This window comes from Colobus angolensis, unplaced genomic scaffold (assembly GCF_000951035.1).
Source record: "Colobus angolensis palliatus isolate OR3802 unplaced genomic scaffold, Cang.pa_1.0 Scaffold97, whole genome shotgun sequence".
Classification (NCBI taxonomy): domain Eukaryota; kingdom Metazoa; phylum Chordata; class Mammalia; order Primates; family Cercopithecidae; genus Colobus; species Colobus angolensis.
This window is the reverse complement of record NW_012123709.1, coordinates 5,655,834-5,678,068: the sequence shown is the minus strand read 5'-3', so window position 1 is coordinate 5,678,068 and position 22,235 is coordinate 5,655,834. Positions and strand designations below refer to the sequence as shown.

At 37.1% G+C, this 22,235-nt stretch overlaps 1 protein-coding gene and 1 pseudogene across 1 annotated transcript in view; one reads left to right on the top strand and one right to left on the bottom strand.

The window, feature by feature from the left end:
* DPH6 (diphthamine biosynthesis 6) overlaps nucleotides 1-22,235 on the bottom strand; it is a 181,409-nt gene that overhangs the window by 4,379 nt on the left and 154,795 nt on the right. Inside the window, exon 7 of the mRNA XM_011932670.1 lies at nucleotides 6,437-6,531. Within this exon, the coding sequence (XP_011788060.1) occupies nucleotides 6,437-6,531 (95 nt within the window). The remainder of the gene's footprint in view (nucleotides 1-6,436; nucleotides 6,532-22,235) is intronic.
* On the top strand, nucleotides 18,713-19,793 carry LOC105504996 (annotated as a pseudogene).

The following is a 22,235-nucleotide window of genomic DNA, read 5'->3' as shown; positions in this document are numbered from 1 at the left end:
CAAATGAACAGCTTTTAGTTTCAAGCAGAATAATACCACTCACTATTGCTCTTCTCTCTCACATAGTATCACAATGATACTCAATTTTCAAGGAACTCTGGTCTCTGCTTCATGGATTTCTCTGAATCCTGAAAGCAGAATCTGTCAGAATATCCTCAGATTAATCCAGAAAACTAAGACAATTGTGCCACAGCAAAAATGCTTCCCAGCTGGCTGTCCTCCTTTTCTTTCTCCATTAGTCAGTGCAGCAGTTACCACCTGTCACATAGCTAGGTCTTTTCCACAGCTGAGAGCAGGCCCATGTTCTCTTTCATTACTACACTAGGCTCACCCCTACTTAACAACATTAAATGGGCAGCTGGGTTTGACTTGGGCCTCTCTTCCTTGATACCAGCCTCCTGAGGTGTAGGGTCGGGCCCTACCTCTCACCTCAAAAACAAAAAAAAATGGTATTCCCTCTTGAGACTCAGCCATGGTCTTTGTCCCCACTTCTCCTCTCAAAGGACAACTATGCTAGGCTGGGACTGAACCACTGTTTACCTCTCTTGCTCAAACATATGGTTTCTGTATTCACTAAAAGGCATACAGATATCCCTGAAAGACTCACACTTATCCTCAGACATCTCAAATGTTATTTCCATGAAGCCTTCCCTGACATCCTTAGATAGTGCTAGTTTTCTCCTTTATGTGCTTTAGTATCCCATTTATAGCCCTTTCATAACACATCCACTACATTATAATTATGTGTTTGTGTGCCTTTCTTCTGAGAGAGGAACCAGTTTTGTTCATCTTTGTCTGCCTGTCCCTGTTCTACCCCACCTGGAGCTCTGTATAAAGTACACTGTCTAATATTCATTAGATATTTGTTAAATAAATGAATGTACAGTTAAACTTTGTTAACTATCCTCACAATTGCACACTAATTAGTGAAACTATCAGAAACTCACGATGATTTTTCAACTACCTATCTTCATGTGAATATAGTCATGCACCACATAATGCTATTTTTGGTTAAAGGCCGACTGGGTATTACGGTGGTGCTATAAGATTATAATGGAGCTGAAAAATTCCTATCACCTAGTGACATCATAGCTGTCATAATGTTGTAGTACAATTTTATTTTTAAAAGGAATTTAGTGTAGCCTAAGCGTACAGTGCTTTTAAAGTCTACAGTAGTGTACAGTAATGTCCTAGGTCTTCAAAGTCACTCACCACTTACTCACTGACTCACCCAGAGCAACTTCCAGTCCTGTAAGCTCATTCATGTTAAGTGACCTATACAGGTGTACCATTTAAAAATGTTTTTATATGATATTTTTACTATACCTTTTCTATGTTTAGATACATTTAAATATACAAATATTTACCACTGTATTACAGTTATTCAGTCTCCAGTATAGTAATATAGTGTCCAGGTTTGTAGTCTAGGAGCATATAGCCTAGGTGTGTAGTAGGCTATACCATCTATATTTGTGTAAGTACACTCTGGTGCTTGTGAAATGACAAAATTGCCTAACAATGCATTTATCAGAATGTTTCCACATTAAGTGTCTCATGACGGTACACACTTTCTCATACATGCATATTGCATATATAAACATACTCATGTATGCACATATATATATGCCAATAACACTATATGAATCTCTACCATAATAAAAATAAAGATTAGTAGGACTGAAAATTTAAATATAAGGAAAATAGTTCATAAATGTAAATAAATTCTCAGATGATACAGAATCAATGTAAGAAGGCAAATAAGATAAAGTACTTGTTTTATCCTCATTTTGAAACACTGCATTACTGTGTTCTGTACTGAGTTATGCCTTGAGGGGCAGAAAATATGAGTAGATGGAGATGAAAATGAGGATAAAGTGTTTTAACCATAGGATTTGGTTCTTCCTTTCTTCTTTTTTCATTCTTATTCTTCCATCCATCCATCCATCGTTCCATCCGTCCATCCATCCATCCATCCATCATCTACCCATCCCCTTTATGTGGCAACTTTGCAGCAGTAATACAGTGATATTGATGAATAAAATAGAACTATAGAATTGTCTCAAATACTGACATAAAAACATATACACGAACAGAGAGAAGAAAATGATTACTTTCATTAACACAACCTTAAGACTTTAGTTATTAATATACATATATATGTAAACTAAGTAATAAGAGAGCAGGTTTCTAATTTGAGGACCTACAATTATCCTTTTCTTTTAAAAGTTAGGCTATAACTCTTCTCAGGAGGGCTTCTCAGGGAAAAAGCTCATTTTCTCATCTCAAAATTTGTATCTAGAGGTGAATGACTTCATATAGGACAGAAAAAGTGAATTGTAAACTGTTCTAGGTAAAAATATAAAAAATTATTTCCAGACAAAGACTGTTATACTAATCTTTCCTAAAAACATTTTAAAATGTTAATTGGAATTTGGGCAAGAAGTATCTCATAATAAACTTCAATTTATTTACTATTTTTTATTATTGTTATTCACATTATATATATATTTTTAGAGACAGGGTCTTGCAATGTTGCCCAGGTTGGAGTTCTGTGGTGCAATTATAGACGACTGCAGCCTCAAACTCCTGGCCTCAAGTGATCTTCTTGCCCTGCCCAAAGGGTTGCGATTACAAGCGTGAGCCACTGAACCTGGCATAATAAACTTATAGAACCAAACTGATGGCTCTAAATTATTTCATTATAGAAAACAGTTTCAATCATGGAATCTACAAAGAACTTAAACAAATTCACAAGAAAAAAATAACCCCATCAAAAAGTGGGCAAAGGATGTAAACAGACACTTCTCAAGAGAAGACATTTATGCAGTCAACAGACATATGAAAAAATGCTCATCATCACTGGTGAGAAATGCCAATCAAAACCACAATGAGATACCATCTCACGTCAGTTAGATTGGCGATCATTGAAAAGTCGGGAAACAACAGGTGCTGGAGAGGATGTGGAGAAATAGGAACACTTTTACACTGTTGGTGGGAGTATAAATTAGTCCAACCATTGTGGAAGACAGTGTGGCAATTCCTCAAGGATCTAGAACTAGAAATATGATTTGACCCAGCCATCCCATTACTAGGTATATATCCAAACGATTATAAATCATTCTACTATAAAGACACATGCACACGTATGTTTACTGCAGCACTATTCACAATAGCAAAGACTTGGAACCAACCCAAATGTCCATGAACAACAGACTGGATAAAGAAAATGTGGCACATATACACCATGAAATACCATGCAGCTAGAAAGAAGGATGAGTTCATGTCCTTTCAGGGACGTGGATGAAGCTGGAAGCCATCATTCTCAGAAAACTATCACAAAAACAGAAAACCAAATACTGCATGTTCTCACTCATAAGTGGGAGTTGAACAATGAGAACACATGGACACAGGGAGGGGAACATCACACACGGGCGCCTGTTGGGGGTGGGAGACTAGGGGAAGGGTAACATTAGGAGAAACACCTAATGTAGGTGACGGGTTGATGGTTGCAGCAAACCACCACAGCATGTGTATACCTATGTAACAAATCTGCACGTTCTGCACATGTACCCCAGAACTTAAAAGTAAAATTTAAAAACAAACAAAACCCTGAGGTGTTGGTACAACTGCATTCTCTCTTGGGACTTTAAAGGAGAATCTGTTCCTTGCTTTTTCTAGCTTTTAGAAGCTTCCCACATTTCTTGGCTCATGGCTCCACGTCACTCTAGTCTACTTTTGTTGTTACATCCCCTTTTCTGACTCGGATCCTCCTGCCTCTTTCTTCTAAGCATCCTCATGATCACATTGGGCCACCTGGCCATTCCCCACCAAAAACAGATACCTAATTATAATCAAATAAATTTGCATGCAAAAATTTATTTTTTCTCACCTTAGAGGTAGTCTTCTTTTTTTATAAAAAATGTCATTTGAATCAGACGTTTGAAATGGGATTTCTAATAAATGATTAGCTGCATGCTAATTGTGGCAGACCACTATTACATCAAATGTAACAGAAGTTATTAAATTTGTCCCCAAAATGAATTCTAAGTGATTGGATCCAAAATTATTAATATTCAATTGTTAAAACACAGTTATAGGAACCAAGCTCATCTTTTAATTGTATTATATGGAAGATTATATCTAAATAATATAACTTTCATTTACATACAGTTTTAGAATGCACAAAACACGTTCACTCACATCTTTGCATTTATTGTGTATCAGGCAGGTATGCTTTGGACATTTCAATTTTAAAGAGGAGGGGAGATTTTGTTTACATTAAGTGATATTGTTTTTCTGCCAATTGAGGATATTTCCCAACCTATAACTTCAAGTTATAACCTAAGAAAGGAATATATATAAGTATGTGAAACAGCATATATACACAAAAATAAACAACAACAAATTACAAATTAGCCCAACAATATTTAGCATATAGCCTAATGTATGCTCTGACAAGTATGGGAACAAGCACTGGAGGCAATGGCAGCCAAAGCATATAAAAATGAAAGGATTTAGCAAAGTGGTAAGAAATGAGAAGGCAATCTAGAGAAAAGGTATCACAAAAGAAAAGTATGAAGCTGAAGTGAGGCATAGCTTACGAAGAAAAAAATAAGCAAAGAATATGCGTAAGTATCAGAATGAGATTGGTGATTAACTCACAAATGAGTAAGAATGAAAAGACAGGGTCTCCTTTGTGTTTACAAGGTACACACCTGCAGGGTAGCACCTATCACTTATTGTTGATTTGCCTGTCCATCTCCTGGGTTACAGGAAGAATTCCTACAGAGCAAGGCAGCAACTTGCAGAGTTCTACTCATGCTTTGCAGTGAACAGCTCATTTTAGCACTAGAGGGTTCTAACCATCTTCCCTGACAACTTCTCTTTAATAGCATGAGTAATTCCCTTCATGCCACTGTCTCTATCAGGCTTCGGTTTCCTTGTCTACAAAATGAGGAGGTTGAAAAGGATTCATATTCTAGGTCTAAAGTACTATGATAAACAGATCTTCTGGTTATGTACAGTAAAGCAGTACATGTCTTGTAATTCCACGTTGCCCATAAAGACTTCCAGGTGCTCTGGGGCCTCAATTTGTCTGGCAAATGGAGAAATTATTATTCTTCGGCATGTTTTCCTCTTATTGCTGTGCTTTTTTGTTTCTAATTTGGTTAGTCCCATATTAATAAGTAAATATATCCCAAATTTTCTACTATAATTTCACCCTAGCGTGCAAATGTTTTTCTTGAATAATGTAACAGTATTATTTCATAGAAGTAATAACTTATCAATAGTTGATTCATTAATTGTTTTGTGATCATCATGGGCAAAAAAAATACGTACTCTCCCATGAATAAACTTATGACTTATTTTTTACCACCTTGTATTATAATTACACACAGATGTCTTTTTCCACCCCTTTGAAGGCAGAAACTATTTCAACATCAGTGGTGCCCAGGAAAACACTTTGGAGGTAATAGGTACTTGACGAATATTTGTCAAATAAATAATGATTATGGTGATTATTAATGAAAAGAAATTAGAATAATATGAAAGAAGCAAGAGTGCATGAATACTGCATATGGTAAGGAAAATGTCTTGTCATATTACACAAAATAAATGCATTTTTTAAGAAAATCCACCTAGAGTTGTTGTCTTAATTTTCTTAGATCACGTCTTCCGTCATTATTAATATGTACAAAGAGGTGAAGTCTTAGTGTTAGAAATATTGAAGCCTTCCATTCAATCAAGCCTAACTCTGACAATCTTTTCCACGATGCATACAGGCTTAAGAAAAGCAGATAAAGTGTTCTCTTAGCACATAAAAAGAGCAACATAAATTAGAGCATGGATAATAAGGTAACAAACTGAAGAAAGTTTCTGTTTTTCACTACACTAATTTTAACAATTTATGGCAAAGAAATCATACTACTCACCATCAACTAAATTCATTTAAAAACAAAGTTTATTTGTAAAAATAACCCCAAATAACTGAAGAGAAACGTTTAGCATTACCATTCTAAGTTGTTAAAGCCAAGAAAAAGAAAAAAGAGGATGGAGTTAATGGAACCCACAGGCTACTGATGTGGCAGTTTATCAAATGTAGCTGTAATGAAAGATAAATAATACAGGCAATTCACACTTCATGAAAGGATAAAAGTGTCAGTGTGTAGGTACCAGTTTTACTGCAGGCCATAATCAGCAAGTAAACGAAAGTGCAATGTCTAAAAAGTTTATAGTCTTCTATGAAGGCCTCGTCTTGTCAGGTATTGATTTAGGTATTCAGACGACTTCACTGGTATTAAACAAATTGAGTGTTTGTGAACTGAGAGGACATGTTCTATTTTTCCCAACAAAAGTTGCCTCAAGCTTAATGTTAAGTTGCTTCCATCACTTAAATTTATGGGAAAAAAAAGAAAATGCTGAAATGATATCTTACACAATTATTTTCTTCTTAAATAGAGGGCAATCCAAAGTGAAAGTTTCATACTCTCCACCTTCTCCACAAACATGTACTCCATACTTCTTAGAAAGCTGAAAATAGGGAAACACAAAAAACAAGAAAGAAGTTTGAAATTAGACAGCATAAATGCTATCTTATTTGGTCCTAAAAAATCCATACAAAAAACTTTAATTCCAAAATAGTTTGCAAGGTAAGGAAAATTAATTATATTTCTGCGTAAAACATGTTTAAAGTCATTTCAAAAATGTTATAAAGCATAGGATCTCTAAGAATGCCAAAACTCTTACAAAAAAATAACATTAAGATTATTGCAAATTTGGGGAATGACACTAGCTTTAGATTCAAAGCTAGATTCAGTCACAAAGTAGTAAACAAAAATGTATGCCGCCAAATTGGGCTCCCCCAACTCTTTGCCTTTAAGTGGAAGGAATAAAAACATTGTTTTTAGAGAATGTCTCAAGAATACAGAAAAAGCAATATAAGGCCCTTCCTTAGGCCCATGAACAAAAAGAAGTCACATAAAGGTTTATTATGCTTGCAGTTATTATTAGGAAAGTTCCGAGGGCACTGAGAACTAGTAAAATTCCAAAGCTGCAGACAAGCCTTAAGAAGGTCCCACTCCAAGAAAGGCTGAGTAACTTACAAATTTGTCTAATCAAACCTGAAATTAAAACAAACAAACAAACAAAAACCAAGCAGCAAAACAAAAAAAACCTATGATTTACATTAAATATAAGCCATACTATTTAAATGGTCTTGATATTGAGAGTCAAAAAATCTCCTATCTGTTTGGCATACGTCTGGCATCAGTGCTGGGGAGCACTCTCCTTTCTACTCTGTGCTAACGACCCTTTCTAACAACCTTCCACCAAATGAACCTTCCAGTCGCATCTTAATAACTTATGACCACTCTCTTTATGTGGGGAGTATACCTTATCATTTATTAATTAGCATTCTTTCATTAGAAAATGTTTCACTGAAGTTCTACATAATTTCTGTAATCTACCACCAAAGAATAACTAGATTTTTAAACCAAATTTAGTATGGTTATTATCCCATAGAAGTGGTTCTCTTAGTCCCTAGTACAATAATGTAAGCTGCTATGTTAAACCAAAATATTACCATTATAAAATACTCATATATCCAAGAGGTGACTTATTAAAATCTGGATGTACCCAGTGATATTTTCAATTCACATAAAATATTTCTATCACATTCATTTGTTCAGTCAGCTCTTCGACAAACACTTTTTGAACAATAATTATTAGCCAGGCCTTGCTAGATGATGAAGCTGCAAAAGTAAACAAGATAATGAGACAATCTCCTTGGTCTCTTGAAGCTTACCAAATATACTGTACTCTATATTTTAACATCACACACTAATGATGCAACAGCGACATTGCCTCTAAAAATGAAAATGCACAATCTCTTCTCCCTTTCTATTACTGATTCACCAGTATTGACACATAGGTTCCAAGTCAAGAAATCGGGATAAAGAACCCAGTGGTTTCTATAGCTGAGGAACCAAGAAATAGTATGACTAAATCCTTACAATATCTTTTGTGGCCTCTCTAAACTCCACTAGCTTCAAGCTCTAACAGACATAAGTACTCAGAGAAAAATCCATCTTTGTTGGATTACTTTTAGCCAGCTTGAAGGCCCTTTGATGTCTTGAGAGAACCTCCTCAAGAAGTAAAGCCTATGCCAGCCACTTTCTTTAATGAATCTGCTAAGACACAGCACCTTATTAAAAAGCAGAATCTTTGTAGCACAAAAGTATGATGTATGCATGTGACAGAAAGGTCAGTTTAGGTACGTGAAGCATCCAGATGTGCACATTCCAGAGACTTATTTATGGTGTACAACCTTTCTATTTAGCTTTCTAAAAGTTAATGTTACTAATATTCACACTGTTCATGGAAAACAGCAACTTTATTCCTAATCTATCTCAGGTCTGTCTCTGGCTTCGACTCAAAATTCGGATTATTGTATCCTGCACTTAATCATTCAAAATGCAATTTTTGCCATTCTCTTTGGTAAGTTTCTCTATCAGTATCACTGTAATGAAAAATAATAAGTCACTAACAGATTTTTGAAAAGTTTAATTTCTCAATGAATTTTCATGATTCTTTTCATAATTTAAGTACATAAAATAATAAACTACATTGAGAAATACATAGTTTTCATGCCACCTATTGTTTAAGTTATTGTTACATGGATGTATTTAAAGCTATGACATTTGATAAGTTCATTAAGAAAAGCATAGAGAACTTTAAGGCCGAGGCCAGGAACTAGATGCTAATAGCCTTCAAAGTCATGACAATCAAAAATGTCTGCAGACATTGCCAGGTGTCATTGGTGGAAAAAAAAAAATTCCAGCTACTCAGGAGGCTGAGGCTGGAGAATCGCTTGAACTTAGGAGGCGGAGGTTGCAGTGAGCCAAGATCACACCATTGCACTCCAGCCTGAGGGTCAAGAGTGAAACTCCTTCTCAAAAAAATAAAAGTAAAAATAAAAAATCACCCCTCATTGAGAACCACTGGCATAGCTGTTACCACCCCTATACCTGCAGGGATGAACAGAAGGAACAGCTACAAATGCGATCTAATTAAACTAGAGAGCTTCTGTGCAGCAAAAGAAACTATCATCAGAGTGAACAGGCAACCTACAGAATGGGAGAAAATTTTTGCAATCTGTCCATCTGACAAAGGGCTAATATCCAGAATCTACAAGGAACTTAAACAAATTTACAAGAAAAAAAAACCCCATCAAAAAGGTGAAGGATATGAACAGACACTTCTCAAAAGAAGACATTTATGTGGCCAAGAAACATATGAAAAAAAGCTCATCATCACTGGTCATTAGAGAAATGCCAATCAAAACCACAATGAGATACCATCTCACGTCAGTTAGATTGGCGATCATTAAAAAGTCAGGAAACAAGAGATGCTGCAGAGGATGTGGAGAATTAGGAATGCTTTTATACTGTTGGTGGGAGTATAAATTAGTTCAACCATTGTGGAAGACAGTGTGGTGATCCTCAAGGATCTAGAACTAGAAATACCGTTTGACCCGGCAATCCTATTACTGGGTATATACCCAAAGGACTGTAAATCATTCTACTATAAAGACACATGTACACGTATGTTTACTGCAGCACGTTCACAATAGCAAAGACTTGGAACCAACCCAAACGTCCATCAATAATAGACTGGATAAAGAAAATGTGGCACATATATAGCATGGAGTACTATGCAGCCATAAAAAAAGGATGAGTTCAAGGCCTTTGCAGGGACGTGGATGAAGTTGGAAACCATCATTCTCAGCAAACTAACACAGGAACAGAAAAACAAACACTGCATGTTCTCACTCGTAAGTGGGAGTTGAACAATGAGAACACATGGATACAGGGAGGGGAACATCACACACGAGGGCCTGTCGGGGGGTCGGGGTCTAGGGGAGGGATAGCATTAGGAGAAATACCTAATGTAGATAACGGGGATGGTTGCAGCAAACCACCATGGCACGTGTATACCTATGTAATAAACCTGCACATTCTGCACATGTATCCCAGAACTTAAAGCATAATAATAATAATAATAAAAAGGAAACACAATTTCTTTAAAAACTTATTTTATAATTTTCATTTGTATAAAAGTATGTTTATTGTTTCACATATATCTAAATTGTGCTGTGTTCTCTTTTAGAGAAGGTGAAAATTGGGTTGCCATTTAACGTTAGGGTAAGTTTTGAAAACATTTGAACAGATGTGGCTAACTTGGGTGATTTCATGGTTTGTAAGAATGCCTTGAAGTCTCAGCATTTTAAAAATGAATTCCAAGTAAATTAAAAAGAAATTACTTACATGAATCTATTTTTTTTCTGGCACACTTATTTATATAGATAAATATTCGTATTCATAATACTTCCAATGGAAAACTGCTCATTATTGAACTGAATGGCTAAGAGCATCATGATTTCCCTAACACTGCAATAATCACAACTGTTGAATTTCTTATGAAATCAAACTTTCTCTTCTTTTAAATCAGTCTCATTTATCTGTTAGTCATTTTAAAATGGAAAAAAAAAGCCAAACTCATACTTCTTCACCTCCACCCCCACTAAGAGGAAACAATGAGGTTTACAAAAATCACAATTTCATTTTATAAATGGTATTCTCAACACAGAAGATAATTCATTCATAACACTTATTAAGGATATATTTATTGAATATCTACTACAGGTTTAGTAGTGTTTTAGGTACTAGGGATAAAAACAGGAGCAGCCATGTATCCTGCATAAAATAGCTTATCGTCTTGTACAGACAGAAAGTTAAATGAGCAATTACAATATAGGGTAGTGATTATTTTGGCAGGTGCATGAAATGCTGTGGTAGTATAAAGCAGGGTACCTAACTAAAAGGAACTTAAAAGGCTTCTCAAAGTAAATAAAACTTAAGCTGAGTTCTAAAGGATTAAGTTAACCCTGAAAGATGGAAGGGGGAAGAGAGAAGGCAAGAGAGAATGAATGAATATTCCAGAAGAAACTGTACGTGTTAAATCCCAGAGCACATGATAGGTACTAGAAATTTAAACGAGTTTGGCATAGCTGAGCACAACTGGATGAGTAATGGCAGTGAGACAAGGCTGAAAGGCTAGACAGAGGACAGGTCTTAACACGGCTTCATAAGCCATGCTAAGTCATTATCCTAAGGTCAGAGACAACCCTTGGAGAGGTTTTAAGCAAAAAACTGACCTGACTGCATCTGTATTTTAGAAACATCATTTTGGATGAATGATGGAGAATGGGCCCAGATGTAAGTCTAGAAGCAAAAAGAACTGAGCAGTTGCTGGAGGAATCTAAGCAGGAGGTGGAGGTTTCCCAAGCTGGCAAGCAGCAGTGGGGATGGAAAGGAGAGAGTAGATATTTTGAGAGATTTTCTTCGGAGGCTGAAACTATAGGAGAGTCAATGTAGTATCTCTTCCTCCTGCATCACAGCATTCATGGTTGAGGACTTTATGACAAAAGATGAATTAGAAGAGAAAAGCAGAAAAGCATACAAATTTATTTAATAAGTTTCATGTGACATGGGAAGACTTCATAATGGAATGAAGATCCAAAGAAACAAGAAATGATCTAATGGTAATAAACTGGGGTGGAACTCAGCAAGGTCAATTTGTTCAGATTTTTTTCTGTATCGCTGTGTGACATTCCTTTCCTCTGGGCATAGAGACGATGGCTCCAGAATGAAGGTCTTAAGACTTTAGGGGAAAGTCAAAGGATTCTTTTATGGCCCACTTCAGGGCCATACAATGAATGGAGGGAGGTCAGAAAGTGACCTTCCTGCTTCTGCTGTTTTCCTGAATGTCAAGGTGGCATATTTTGGGGTAGTGTGTCCTGAATTCCATCAAAATTAACGATTAATTGAAGGGAGGATTGAGGAAAGTTAAAAAAGAAATTTAGGAAAATTCCCAGCTTTCTGCATTTGGAAAGTGGATAGATGGTAGTTCTGTTTACTGATACAGAGAACTCAGTATGAGTAGTAGTTTTCTGGGAGAGTCCAATGGCCTTATCCTTTTCCAATTTATGTGGCATATAATACCACTTACGTCTCAAATCTTTTAGATTATCTTCCTCAGGCTTCCACATTACTATATTTTCTAAGTTATTGTTATGCCTCTCTGACTCATTTCCCTCCTGCTGTTCCTAAGTTATAAATATCCCTCACCGTTTTCTCTAGAATATGTTCTTCTCTCTTAATGAATTCCCTATAACAGCACCATTCACTCCATGGCTTCAACAATCACCTTTATGCTATTCTGCTGCTGCTAATACTATCACTACTAATTAAAGACTATTTGGTTTATGCCTTAAGGTTAAGATAATGATATTATCATCTTATTTAATACTCAAAATGACTTTAAAAAATAAAAAAAGATCACAGGCTTGAAATCAGATAAACTTAACCATAAATTCCAGTTTTGCTACTTCCCAGCTGGGCAATGGAAATATTCACCCCATAAGTGATTCCTCATCGTAAATAATAGTACTGATCTCATAGATGATTAAACAAATTAATGCATAAAAAGCACTTAGCACAATGTACAGCACTTAGTAAGCACTTAATAAAAACACAACTTAATTCTAAGTGGGCAAAGGGCATGTTGTAGTGAGGCACAGTGAAAGCAGCATTGCATAATCGGTTAAAAGCACTGGCTTTGGAGAGAGACAGTTCTTCGTTCATTCAAATCCTGGCTGTCACTTTCTAGCTACATGATCTTAGGTTACGTAAGTGCTTTCTCTGTGGCTCTGAGGCTTGAACTTGTGATCTGTAAAATGGAGATGACAATAGTACCTATCTCAGTGTTTTCAGGAACCAAATCCCATGAACGGAATAACGAAAGTGCCATCCAGCACATAACATACACTCAATAAAGGGGCTGCTAATTTCATTTTTTACTCTTTTCCAGAGGTAAAAACTAGTTTGATTTGCAAAAGTTATCAGCTTAGAACCAAACAAAACCAGAATTTAAAGTCATGTTTGACTCTTCATAATATTCTGATAGATAACAAACCTTAGTCTTTAGCCTGAACATGTCAATTGTGCTGCAGTCTCATAGGTTAAAAAACATATGCCTTTGGTTTATATAATCTAAAATTAAATATATGTAAGATCAAGCTTATCATGTTCTTTCTCAACCCTGTTCTCCTCTGCATATAAACTGGAAGCAAATAAACGTTTCCAGTTTTCCCAATCATTATGTGTGGACTAATCTTCAATTTTTTCTTTTCTAGCTCCTGGCAATTTGGTGCTAATTTATTTTTCAATCTTCCATAAAAATCTTTCTTTCAGCTTTGTTCCATCTCTCCATTCCTACTGTCAGTGGTTACAGACTACGAGCCCTCACACCTGTTTCCCATAACAGCATCTTACACTCCTTTTCATTTCCATCTTCTACTCCTAATCCATGAATACTGCTGCCAGATTAAATCTCCTGAGATTTCTTTCAATAATATAAATTTCAGCTGGAGAGACTTCTAAAATTTATTTCTTACCCCAAATCACTTGGCCCATCTCTCAAGGCTTTTCACGAATGGGCCTTACATTCCAACCTAACCTATTCTTACTGATCTACCAACACCAGCTCTTAGTTTCATTTAGACCAAATTTCTTTGCTGTTCTTGAACGCCTTCTTGCCAGAGAGTCTTCATTCATATTGATTCACTTTGTTGCCACCACCCATGTAGATTTCACCCATCTTTCAAATCAGTCCTAACCCTTTCATCAGTTACTCGAGGTCATGTGGGCATCTTCCATCTTTTAGCTCCCAAGTGACTCTACCTAGTTAAATTTTTTAGGGATTTCCCTCCCTCACTTTCTATAGTCTACATTCCATGGAAAATGCCAAGTCTTTGATTTATTTTGTAGTTCTTATAGCAGTTAACATAGAACTAGACACAGAAGTCCTTACATGTAGCAGCTAGCATAGAACTCGGTATAGAAGTTCTTACACATTTATTCAATTCTATCAGTACCACATGACATTATCAACTAACAGCTCATCTACAACATGCATTCAGATAAATGTGAGGGTCATATTGGAAGAGCCACTAACTGCCGAGGACCTGCACCTCTTTTTGTTAAATACTACAATCAATAGACACCACTGCCAGTTACACTACTTAAAACACACCTTTGAGAATCCCACTGTCTTCCTTTAAAACCTTCAGTTACTCCTCATTGTTTACATCCTCCCCCAGTATTCAAAATCTCTCACAATATGGCTTCAAATTCTTTTGTCAGCTTCATCAATTTATATATACTTATCACAACGCAAGAATTCCTCTGGCTGTTCCTACCAGCATGACCTCTAGCCAAAACACGATTTATCTCCAAGCTAGCAGAAACTAACCGAGCCCCGTTCAACCTAACAGAAGGGGCAGCAGAGTTAGTTAGTCTTGGGCTTTAATGTCGAATATGCCGTAGGCCCATTTGCCCTTCAATACTCAAAGTATATTCCAAATAAATGAGACTAACTTCTGAAAATACATTGTGTTTCTCCTTCCTCATGTGTTGGTACAAACTGTTCTCTAACCTACAACAATCCAGCCAGTCAAAAATCCTACCTATCCTTCAAGCTCATTAGGGCTACCAATTTATCTCTGAAGTTACTCTGAATTCTCTCACAACATGTAACTTTTTTCCTTGAAATTCTGTGATACATGATTTTTACTCTCTTAAAGTACATTTTAATATCCCTTATAATTTTTACTTATAATAGCCATTGTATGTCTCAATCATAAAGTTCTATATATCCTTCCAACTTGGTTATGTTCAAAATTCAAAATCTTCTTTCAAAGATGTTCTAAACCCTTTTGACTTCCAAGGTCAGTTAAAGGCATTTTTTCCCATAAAGTCACCACTACAGGGAACAAGTCTTACAATTCTGTCTTTCTCACCCACAACATCAAGTCAATTTTTGTGAACTTTGCTTTCCCTTTCGTTTTTAAGTAATAGGTAGCTGGGGATTGCAAACTGTGCTTTTGTCAAGCCTATAAGGAAGACCAGTTAACTGCTACGGAAGAGTGAGAAGAAAATGTGTGAGTTAACAATAACTGGATCTAATCTTTTATGAGGTGGGGAATCATTTAGGAAAGGAAGTCTGTATTTTAAAATATGTGCCTTTCTTGAGTTAAAAATGAATACATGCCCTAACAAGCTTTAAGCCTGAAATCTAAGTTGCATTTATCCCGGTTTAGCTCTTGCAGCACCCAGCAGAGTGGTATGCTTCTTAAGTATAGTCAATACATTTCTGTTTATCTTTGACTCAAGGCTGGAGGCCAGATTTCCCGATTTTTTGAGAGTTGGCTTAGAAAAAGCAACTAAACCTACATACTCATAATTTTTAAAAATATAAATATAATTTTGCTCTTCCATCTAGCACATGACTTAGATGATTATAAGAAATCTCAAAGAAAAACTGCTACTGGTAAAGATGGTAGATTGAATCTATGCATCTACTCTCACTCCCTTTTAAAATGTTACTGGAAAATATTTCATAAAATGGCACAAACCCACAGAAATGGAGAACACAGGAGAGGAGGTGACAGCATTAACCAGTTTATCAGGACCAAGAACACTGAGCCTGTGGCCAACAATGGGGAATGCTGAGGACCAATCTGATTTACACAATAGAATAATCAAAAGGGTAAGGAGCTAGTGACACCAGGTACCTCTGGAAGTGAGAGGGAAAGAAAAAGGGCACTAATTAACAAGCAGTCAGATTCTTAGGTCCCTCTCTAGGCTACTGCTTCTCTTCAACCCTGGCAGAATGCTGGAGGTTTATTCCCTGCAGCAGATAAACAGAGGAACTGGCCTGGGAGAAATGAGACATAGTTAAGGACAGAGGTATATAATAAAAATAGATGGAATCAAATTATATATATATATATTATATTATACATATTACACATACGTGCACACACACACACACACACGATTCTGAGACCTCTAGCTATTTTTCCCAATCAACTCCTAGAAAAAAGCAAATTAGAGCATGCTATCACCTTCAAGACAGGAGAATGGAGAATCCTTTGCTTTGGAATATGAACAACTCAGATTAAGTAGTCTTGCTATACTTTTTGTGATACTGTGAAATAGTAAGAAATAAATATCTGTTCTCTGCCCCTGGTTCCCAAGATGGAGTTCCTAATACTCTTGTAGATAGAGTGCCAGGAGAATCTTTTGTTCTAATATTTGGTCTTTGACCCCAGTTCCGGAGACAGAGCTCCTAAGACCTTTGTAATTTCCTGAGTGATAGAAACATCTTTTGTTCTAAAGAGGTGACCCTTGGTGGGCTCCCGGATAGCCTCGGGATGGGCAACGGTTGCCAGGGAAACCAACTTGTGATTAGATGGTTGGAACTTACAGCCCTATGCCCTAGCTACCTGGAAATGGAAAAGTGCTCAAAGTTTAGTTGCTCACCAATGGCCAACGACATAATCAATCACACCTACATAATGAAGCCTCCATGAAAACCCGAAAGGACAGGGTTCAGAGAGCTTCCAGATCGCTGATCACATGCAGTTGCCTGGAGGATGCTGCACTGAGAGACAGCTTGGAAGCTCCATGCTGCCCTCCTACATACATTGCCCTCTGTATCTCTGCAGCTGGTTGTTCTTCTGTATCCTAAACTATATCCTTTACGAACAAACCAGTAAATGTAAGTAAAGTTTTTCCCAGAGTCTGTGAGCTGCTTGAGCAAATTAATGGAACCCACGGAAAAGGTCATTGGAATGCCTGATTTATGGCCAGTTAGTCAGAAGTATAGGTAACAACTTACTGCTTGTGGTTGACATCTGAAGTGGTGGCAGTCTTGTGGGACTGAGCCTTTAACCTGTGGTATCAGAATTGAATTGAATAGTAAGACAGACAGTTGGTGTCTGCTGGAGAATTGCTTGGTGTGTGGGAAAAACCTCAAACATCTGGTGTCACAAGTGTTGAGGTGAGTGGTGTACAAGCATAGAGAAAAAAATAAATAGTTTATTTTTTCTTCAGATTCTCCTATAGTAAAACTCAGGGTCAAAAAGCTCCATCCACATACCTAGTGCTTACAATCAAATTCTTAGGCTCCCTGTTCTTAAATATTAGCATAATAACACAGATTACAAGAAATCTGAGGAACATTTCTAAAATGAAAGTTAGAGACCAAAACAAACAGTGAGGAAAATAGACTATGCATGGGAGAAGAAAATGAAAACAAACAAAAGCTATCAATATTCTTAGGGAGATTAGAGAATACATTACATTAATGATGGGGTATTATAGATTTAAATAAAAAGAACATTTAAGGAACAAAAAATTAGCTTTTAAAAATTAAAAATGACATAAAACAAGATTGGAAGCAAAACTGAGAAACTCTAGAAAGAACAAAATGAATTAGATCAAAATTAGGAGACAAGTTAAAAGTTAAGGAACATTTAAACAACAGAAATCAAGAAGAATTTACAGAATAATAGAAATTCTAAAAGCAAAGCCAGAGGGGAGGTACACCAATGAAATAATTCAAGTAAACTTCCCACAGCTCAAATTTCAAAACTGAATATTATTCCTGTTCCAGCACAGTGGATAAAAACATACACACCCAAGATACACCTAAGAGTCACAATTCTCGGGGCAAAAGGAACATTCCATACACTTCCAAATAAGAAATGGAGAGAGGGAGAAAGTCATCACATACTACACTTAGTCAGGAATCAGAATGGCTTTGGACTTTTCAACAGTACACCAAGCTACAAGGCAATGAAGCAATACTATCAACATCCAGAAGGAAAATCAATCCCAAAACAGAATTCTATGACCAGTTACAGAATCAATCAAATGTGAGGAAAGACTGGAGACATTTTCGGGTATGCACAGTCTTCAAAAATTTACTCCCATGGGTTCTTTCTTAGAAATCTCTTGGAGAATGTGCTTCACAAAAATAAGAGTAAACAAAGGAAAACACTGGATCCAGGCAACAAGGACTCTCAACACAGAAAGAAGGTAAAGGAAACCCCAGTATTATGAGGACATGCTCGAATGTTAGCCTTATAATAGGCGTAGCGAGAACCTGGCTCAGATTAGATCAAGTCAGAAGGCTTGAGGAAGAAACTGACAAAATACTTCATAGGTCTGAACATCTGGTTAAGAGATTAGAAAACTGGCAATGAGTGTAGTGCTGAATTTGTGGTAAGTACAGAGACTACTAAATAAACGAAACAAGAAAATCATTCACTCGAGAAAAAATAAAAGTTGTACAGGAAAAGAAAGGTTTATTACCAGAGTTTACTATCTGACTCAGCTGTGTATTGGGTTTTTACAGTTATTATAATATAAACACTGGATATTGATCCAATCAGACTTGCAATATAACCATATAGGAATATGGAAGGAGGGAAAGAGAACACATATGTAATGGAGGGAAAGGGAGTAAACACAGTGAAATCTGCATATTTCAGAGTGGAAAGTCAATAAATAATGCTAATATTAGTGGTGGTGGCAGTGAATCGTGAAGTAGTAATGCAAACATACAATTCAGAGACAGAGGTAAATATCAAAAACAACACAGAAGGTTGTTTCTGTATCAAAGACTGAAGAACCATTTGAGAATATAAACCTTGACTAACATTTAAAAATATTACAAAATCAGCCTTTCTGCCAGTGGACGCCACTGAGGGAGCATCGTTAAAGTCTCTCTTCCCCCTGCCATCATGTCTAAGTCAGAGTCTCCAAAAGGGCCTGAACAGCTGAGGAAGCTCTTACTGGAGAGATGAGCTTTGGAACAACCGATGAGAGCCCAAGGAGCCATTTTGAGCAATGGGGAACGCTCACAGACTGTGTGGTAATGAGAGATCCAAATACTGAGAATTCCAGGGCTTTGGGTTTGTCTCAGATGCCACTGTGGAGGAGGTGGATGCAGCCACGAATGCAAGGCCACACAAGGTGGATGGAAGAGTTGTGGAACCAGAGAGGTGTCTCAAGAGAAGATAATCAAAGACCAGGTGCCCACTTAACTGTGAAAAAGATATTTGTTGGTGGCATTAAAGAAGACACGGAAGAACATCACCTAAGAGATTATTTTCAACATGATGGAAAAATTGAAGAAAAGGGGCTTTGCCTTTGTAACCTTTGATGACCATGACTTTGTGGATAAGACTGTCATTCAGAAACACCATACTGTGAATGGCTACAACTGTGAAGTTAGGAAGGCCCTGTCAAAGCAAGAGATGGCTAGTGCTTCATCCAGCCGAAGAAGACAAAGTGGTCCTGGAAACTTTGGTGGTGGTCGTAGAGATAAGTTTCAGTGGGAATGACAACTTTGGTAGTGGAGGAAACTTCAGTGGTCATGGTGGCTTTCGTGGCAGCTGTGGTGCTGGTGGGTATGGTGGCAGTGGGGATGGCTATAATGGATTTGGTAATGATGGTGGTTATGGAGGAGGTGGCCCTGGTTACTCTGGAGGAAGCAGGGGCTATGAAAGTGGTGGACAGCATTATGGAAACCAGGGCAGTGGTTATGGCAGGAGTAGCAGCTATGACAGCTGTAACAATGGAGGCGGAGGTGGCTTTGGTGGTGGTAGTGGAAGCAATTTTGGAGGTGGTGAAAGCTACAATGATTTTGGCAATTACAACAATCAATCTTCAAATTTTGGAACCATGAAGGTAGGAAACTTTGGAGGCAGAAACTCTGGCTCCTATGGTGGAGGAGGCCAATACTTTGCTAAACCATGACACCAAGGTGACTACGGTGGTTCCAGTAGCGGCAGTAGCTACAACAGTGGCAGAAGATTTTAATTACTGCCAGGAAACAAAGCTTAACAGGAGAGGAGAGCCAGAGAAGTTGACAGGGAAACTACAGGTTACAACAGATTTGTGAACTCAGTCAAGCACAGTGGTGGCAGGGCCTAGCTGCTACAAAGAAGACATGCTTTAGACAAATACTCATGTGTATGGGCAAAAAACTCAAGGACTGTATTTGTGACGAGTTTTATAACAGGTCACTTTAGTTTCTCTTCTGTGGAAAGTGTAAAGCATTCCAACAAAGGGTATTATTGTAGATTTCTTTTGTGCGCCCATGCTGTTGATTGCTAAATGTAATAGTCTGATCGTGATGCTGAATAAATGTGTCTTTTTAAAAAATGTGCTGTGTAGTTAGTCTACTCTGAAGCCATCTTGGTAAATTTCCCCAACAGTGTGAAGTTAGAATTCCTTCAGGGTGATGCTAGGTTCTATTTGGAATTTACATACAACCTGCTTAGATGGAGAAGCCATTGTCTTCAGAAACCTTTGTGTAGCTGAACTGATAGTTACTGCTGTGACCTGAAGTTCACCATAAAAACGGATTACCCAAGCAAAATCATGGAATTATTGGTTATAAAAATGAGTGTTGACACATCCTATGCAATATATCTAAATTGAATAATGGTACCAGATAAAATTATAGATGGGACGGAAGCTTATGTATCATCCATTATCATGTGTAATCAATAAACTAATTCTCTTGAAAAAAATTACAAAATTAGAATACTATTAATAAACGAGGAAGCTGTTCAAAGAATAGTTCTAAACATTTAATAGTGCAATTTGTATTAAAATTCACCTTCCTTTTGGAAAATGAGAAAATGATCTTAGGACACAAAGCCCACAAAACACAAAACCATTATATAATCCATTATTCACTTACAAGATGATAATTTAAAAATTCTACAGAAGTTTAGAAACAATGGCTAAAATTATTTCACAGAGTAGTTAGTGTATAAGTCTTAAATCTTTTGTATTCTTTAACCCAGAAATTACATTCCTAGGAACCTAAGAAAACAATAACCAGAAATGTGCATGAAGATGTATTAGAAAATATGACAATCATAATGTTATTTTTAATGATTTAGAAAAACCAATCTTTCCAACAACAGATTACTTCTATCTTACATAATTATTTCATTATGCATATATCATAAGTAAATAAGTAATTATATATTCATATGTAAAATACAAATATCATTAAAATCTACCCAGCCAATAATTAATGTCTTTTCAAAGTAGGGGAGTGGCACCCAAGATGGCTGAATAGGAACAGCTCCAGCCTCCAGCTCCCAGCGTGAGTGACACAGAAGATGGGTGATTTCTGCATTTTCAACTGAGGTGCAGACCGACACATCACACCTCACATGGCTGGGTACACCCTGAGATGAAGCTTCCAGAGCAAGAATCAGACAGCAACACTCGCTGTTCAGCAATATTCTATCTTCTGCAGCCTCTGCTGCTGATACCCAGGCAAACAGGGTCTGAAGTGGACCTCAAGCAAACTCCAACAGACCTGCAGGTGAGGGTCCTGACTGTTGGAAGGAAAACTAACAAACAGAAAGGACACCCACACCAAAACCCCATCAGTACGTCACCATCATCAAAGACCAAAGGCAGATAAAACCACAAAGATGGGGAAAAAGCAGTGCAGAAAAGCTGGAAATTCAAAAAATCAGAGTGCATCTCCCCCTCCAAAGGAACGCAGCTCATCTCCAGCAACGGAACAAAGCTGGACGGAGAATGACTCTGACAAGCTGAGAGAAGAAGGCTTTAGTCGATCAAACTTCTCAGAGCTAAAGGAGGAACTATGTAACCAGCTCAAAGAAACTAAAAACCTTGAAAAAAGAATGGATGAATGGATAACTAGAATAATCAATGCAGAGAAGATCTTAAAAGAACTGATAGAGATGAAAACCATGACACGAGAACTACGTGGCAAATGCACAAGCTTCAGTAACTGACTCAATCAACTGGAAGAAAGATTATCATTGATTGAAGATCAAATGAATGAAATGAAGTGAGAAGAGAAATGTAGAGAAAAAAGAGTAAAAAGAAATGAACAAAGCCTCCAAGAAATATGGGATTATGTGAAAAGACCAACGTCTGATTGGGGTGCCTGAAAGTGAGGGGGAAAATGGAACCAAATTGGAGAACACTCTTCAGGATATCATCCAGGAGAACTTCCCCAACCTAGAAACGCAGGCCAACATTCAAATTCAGGAAATACAGAGAACATCACAAAGATACTCCTCAAGAAGAGCAACTCCAAGACACATAATTGTCAGATTCACCGAAGTCGAAATGAAGGAAAAAATGTTAAGGGCAGCCAGAGAGAAAGGTCGGATTACCCACAAAGGGAAGCCCATCAGACTAACAGCAGATCTCTTGGCAGAAACTCTCCAAGCCAGAAGAGAGTGGGGGCCAATATTCAAC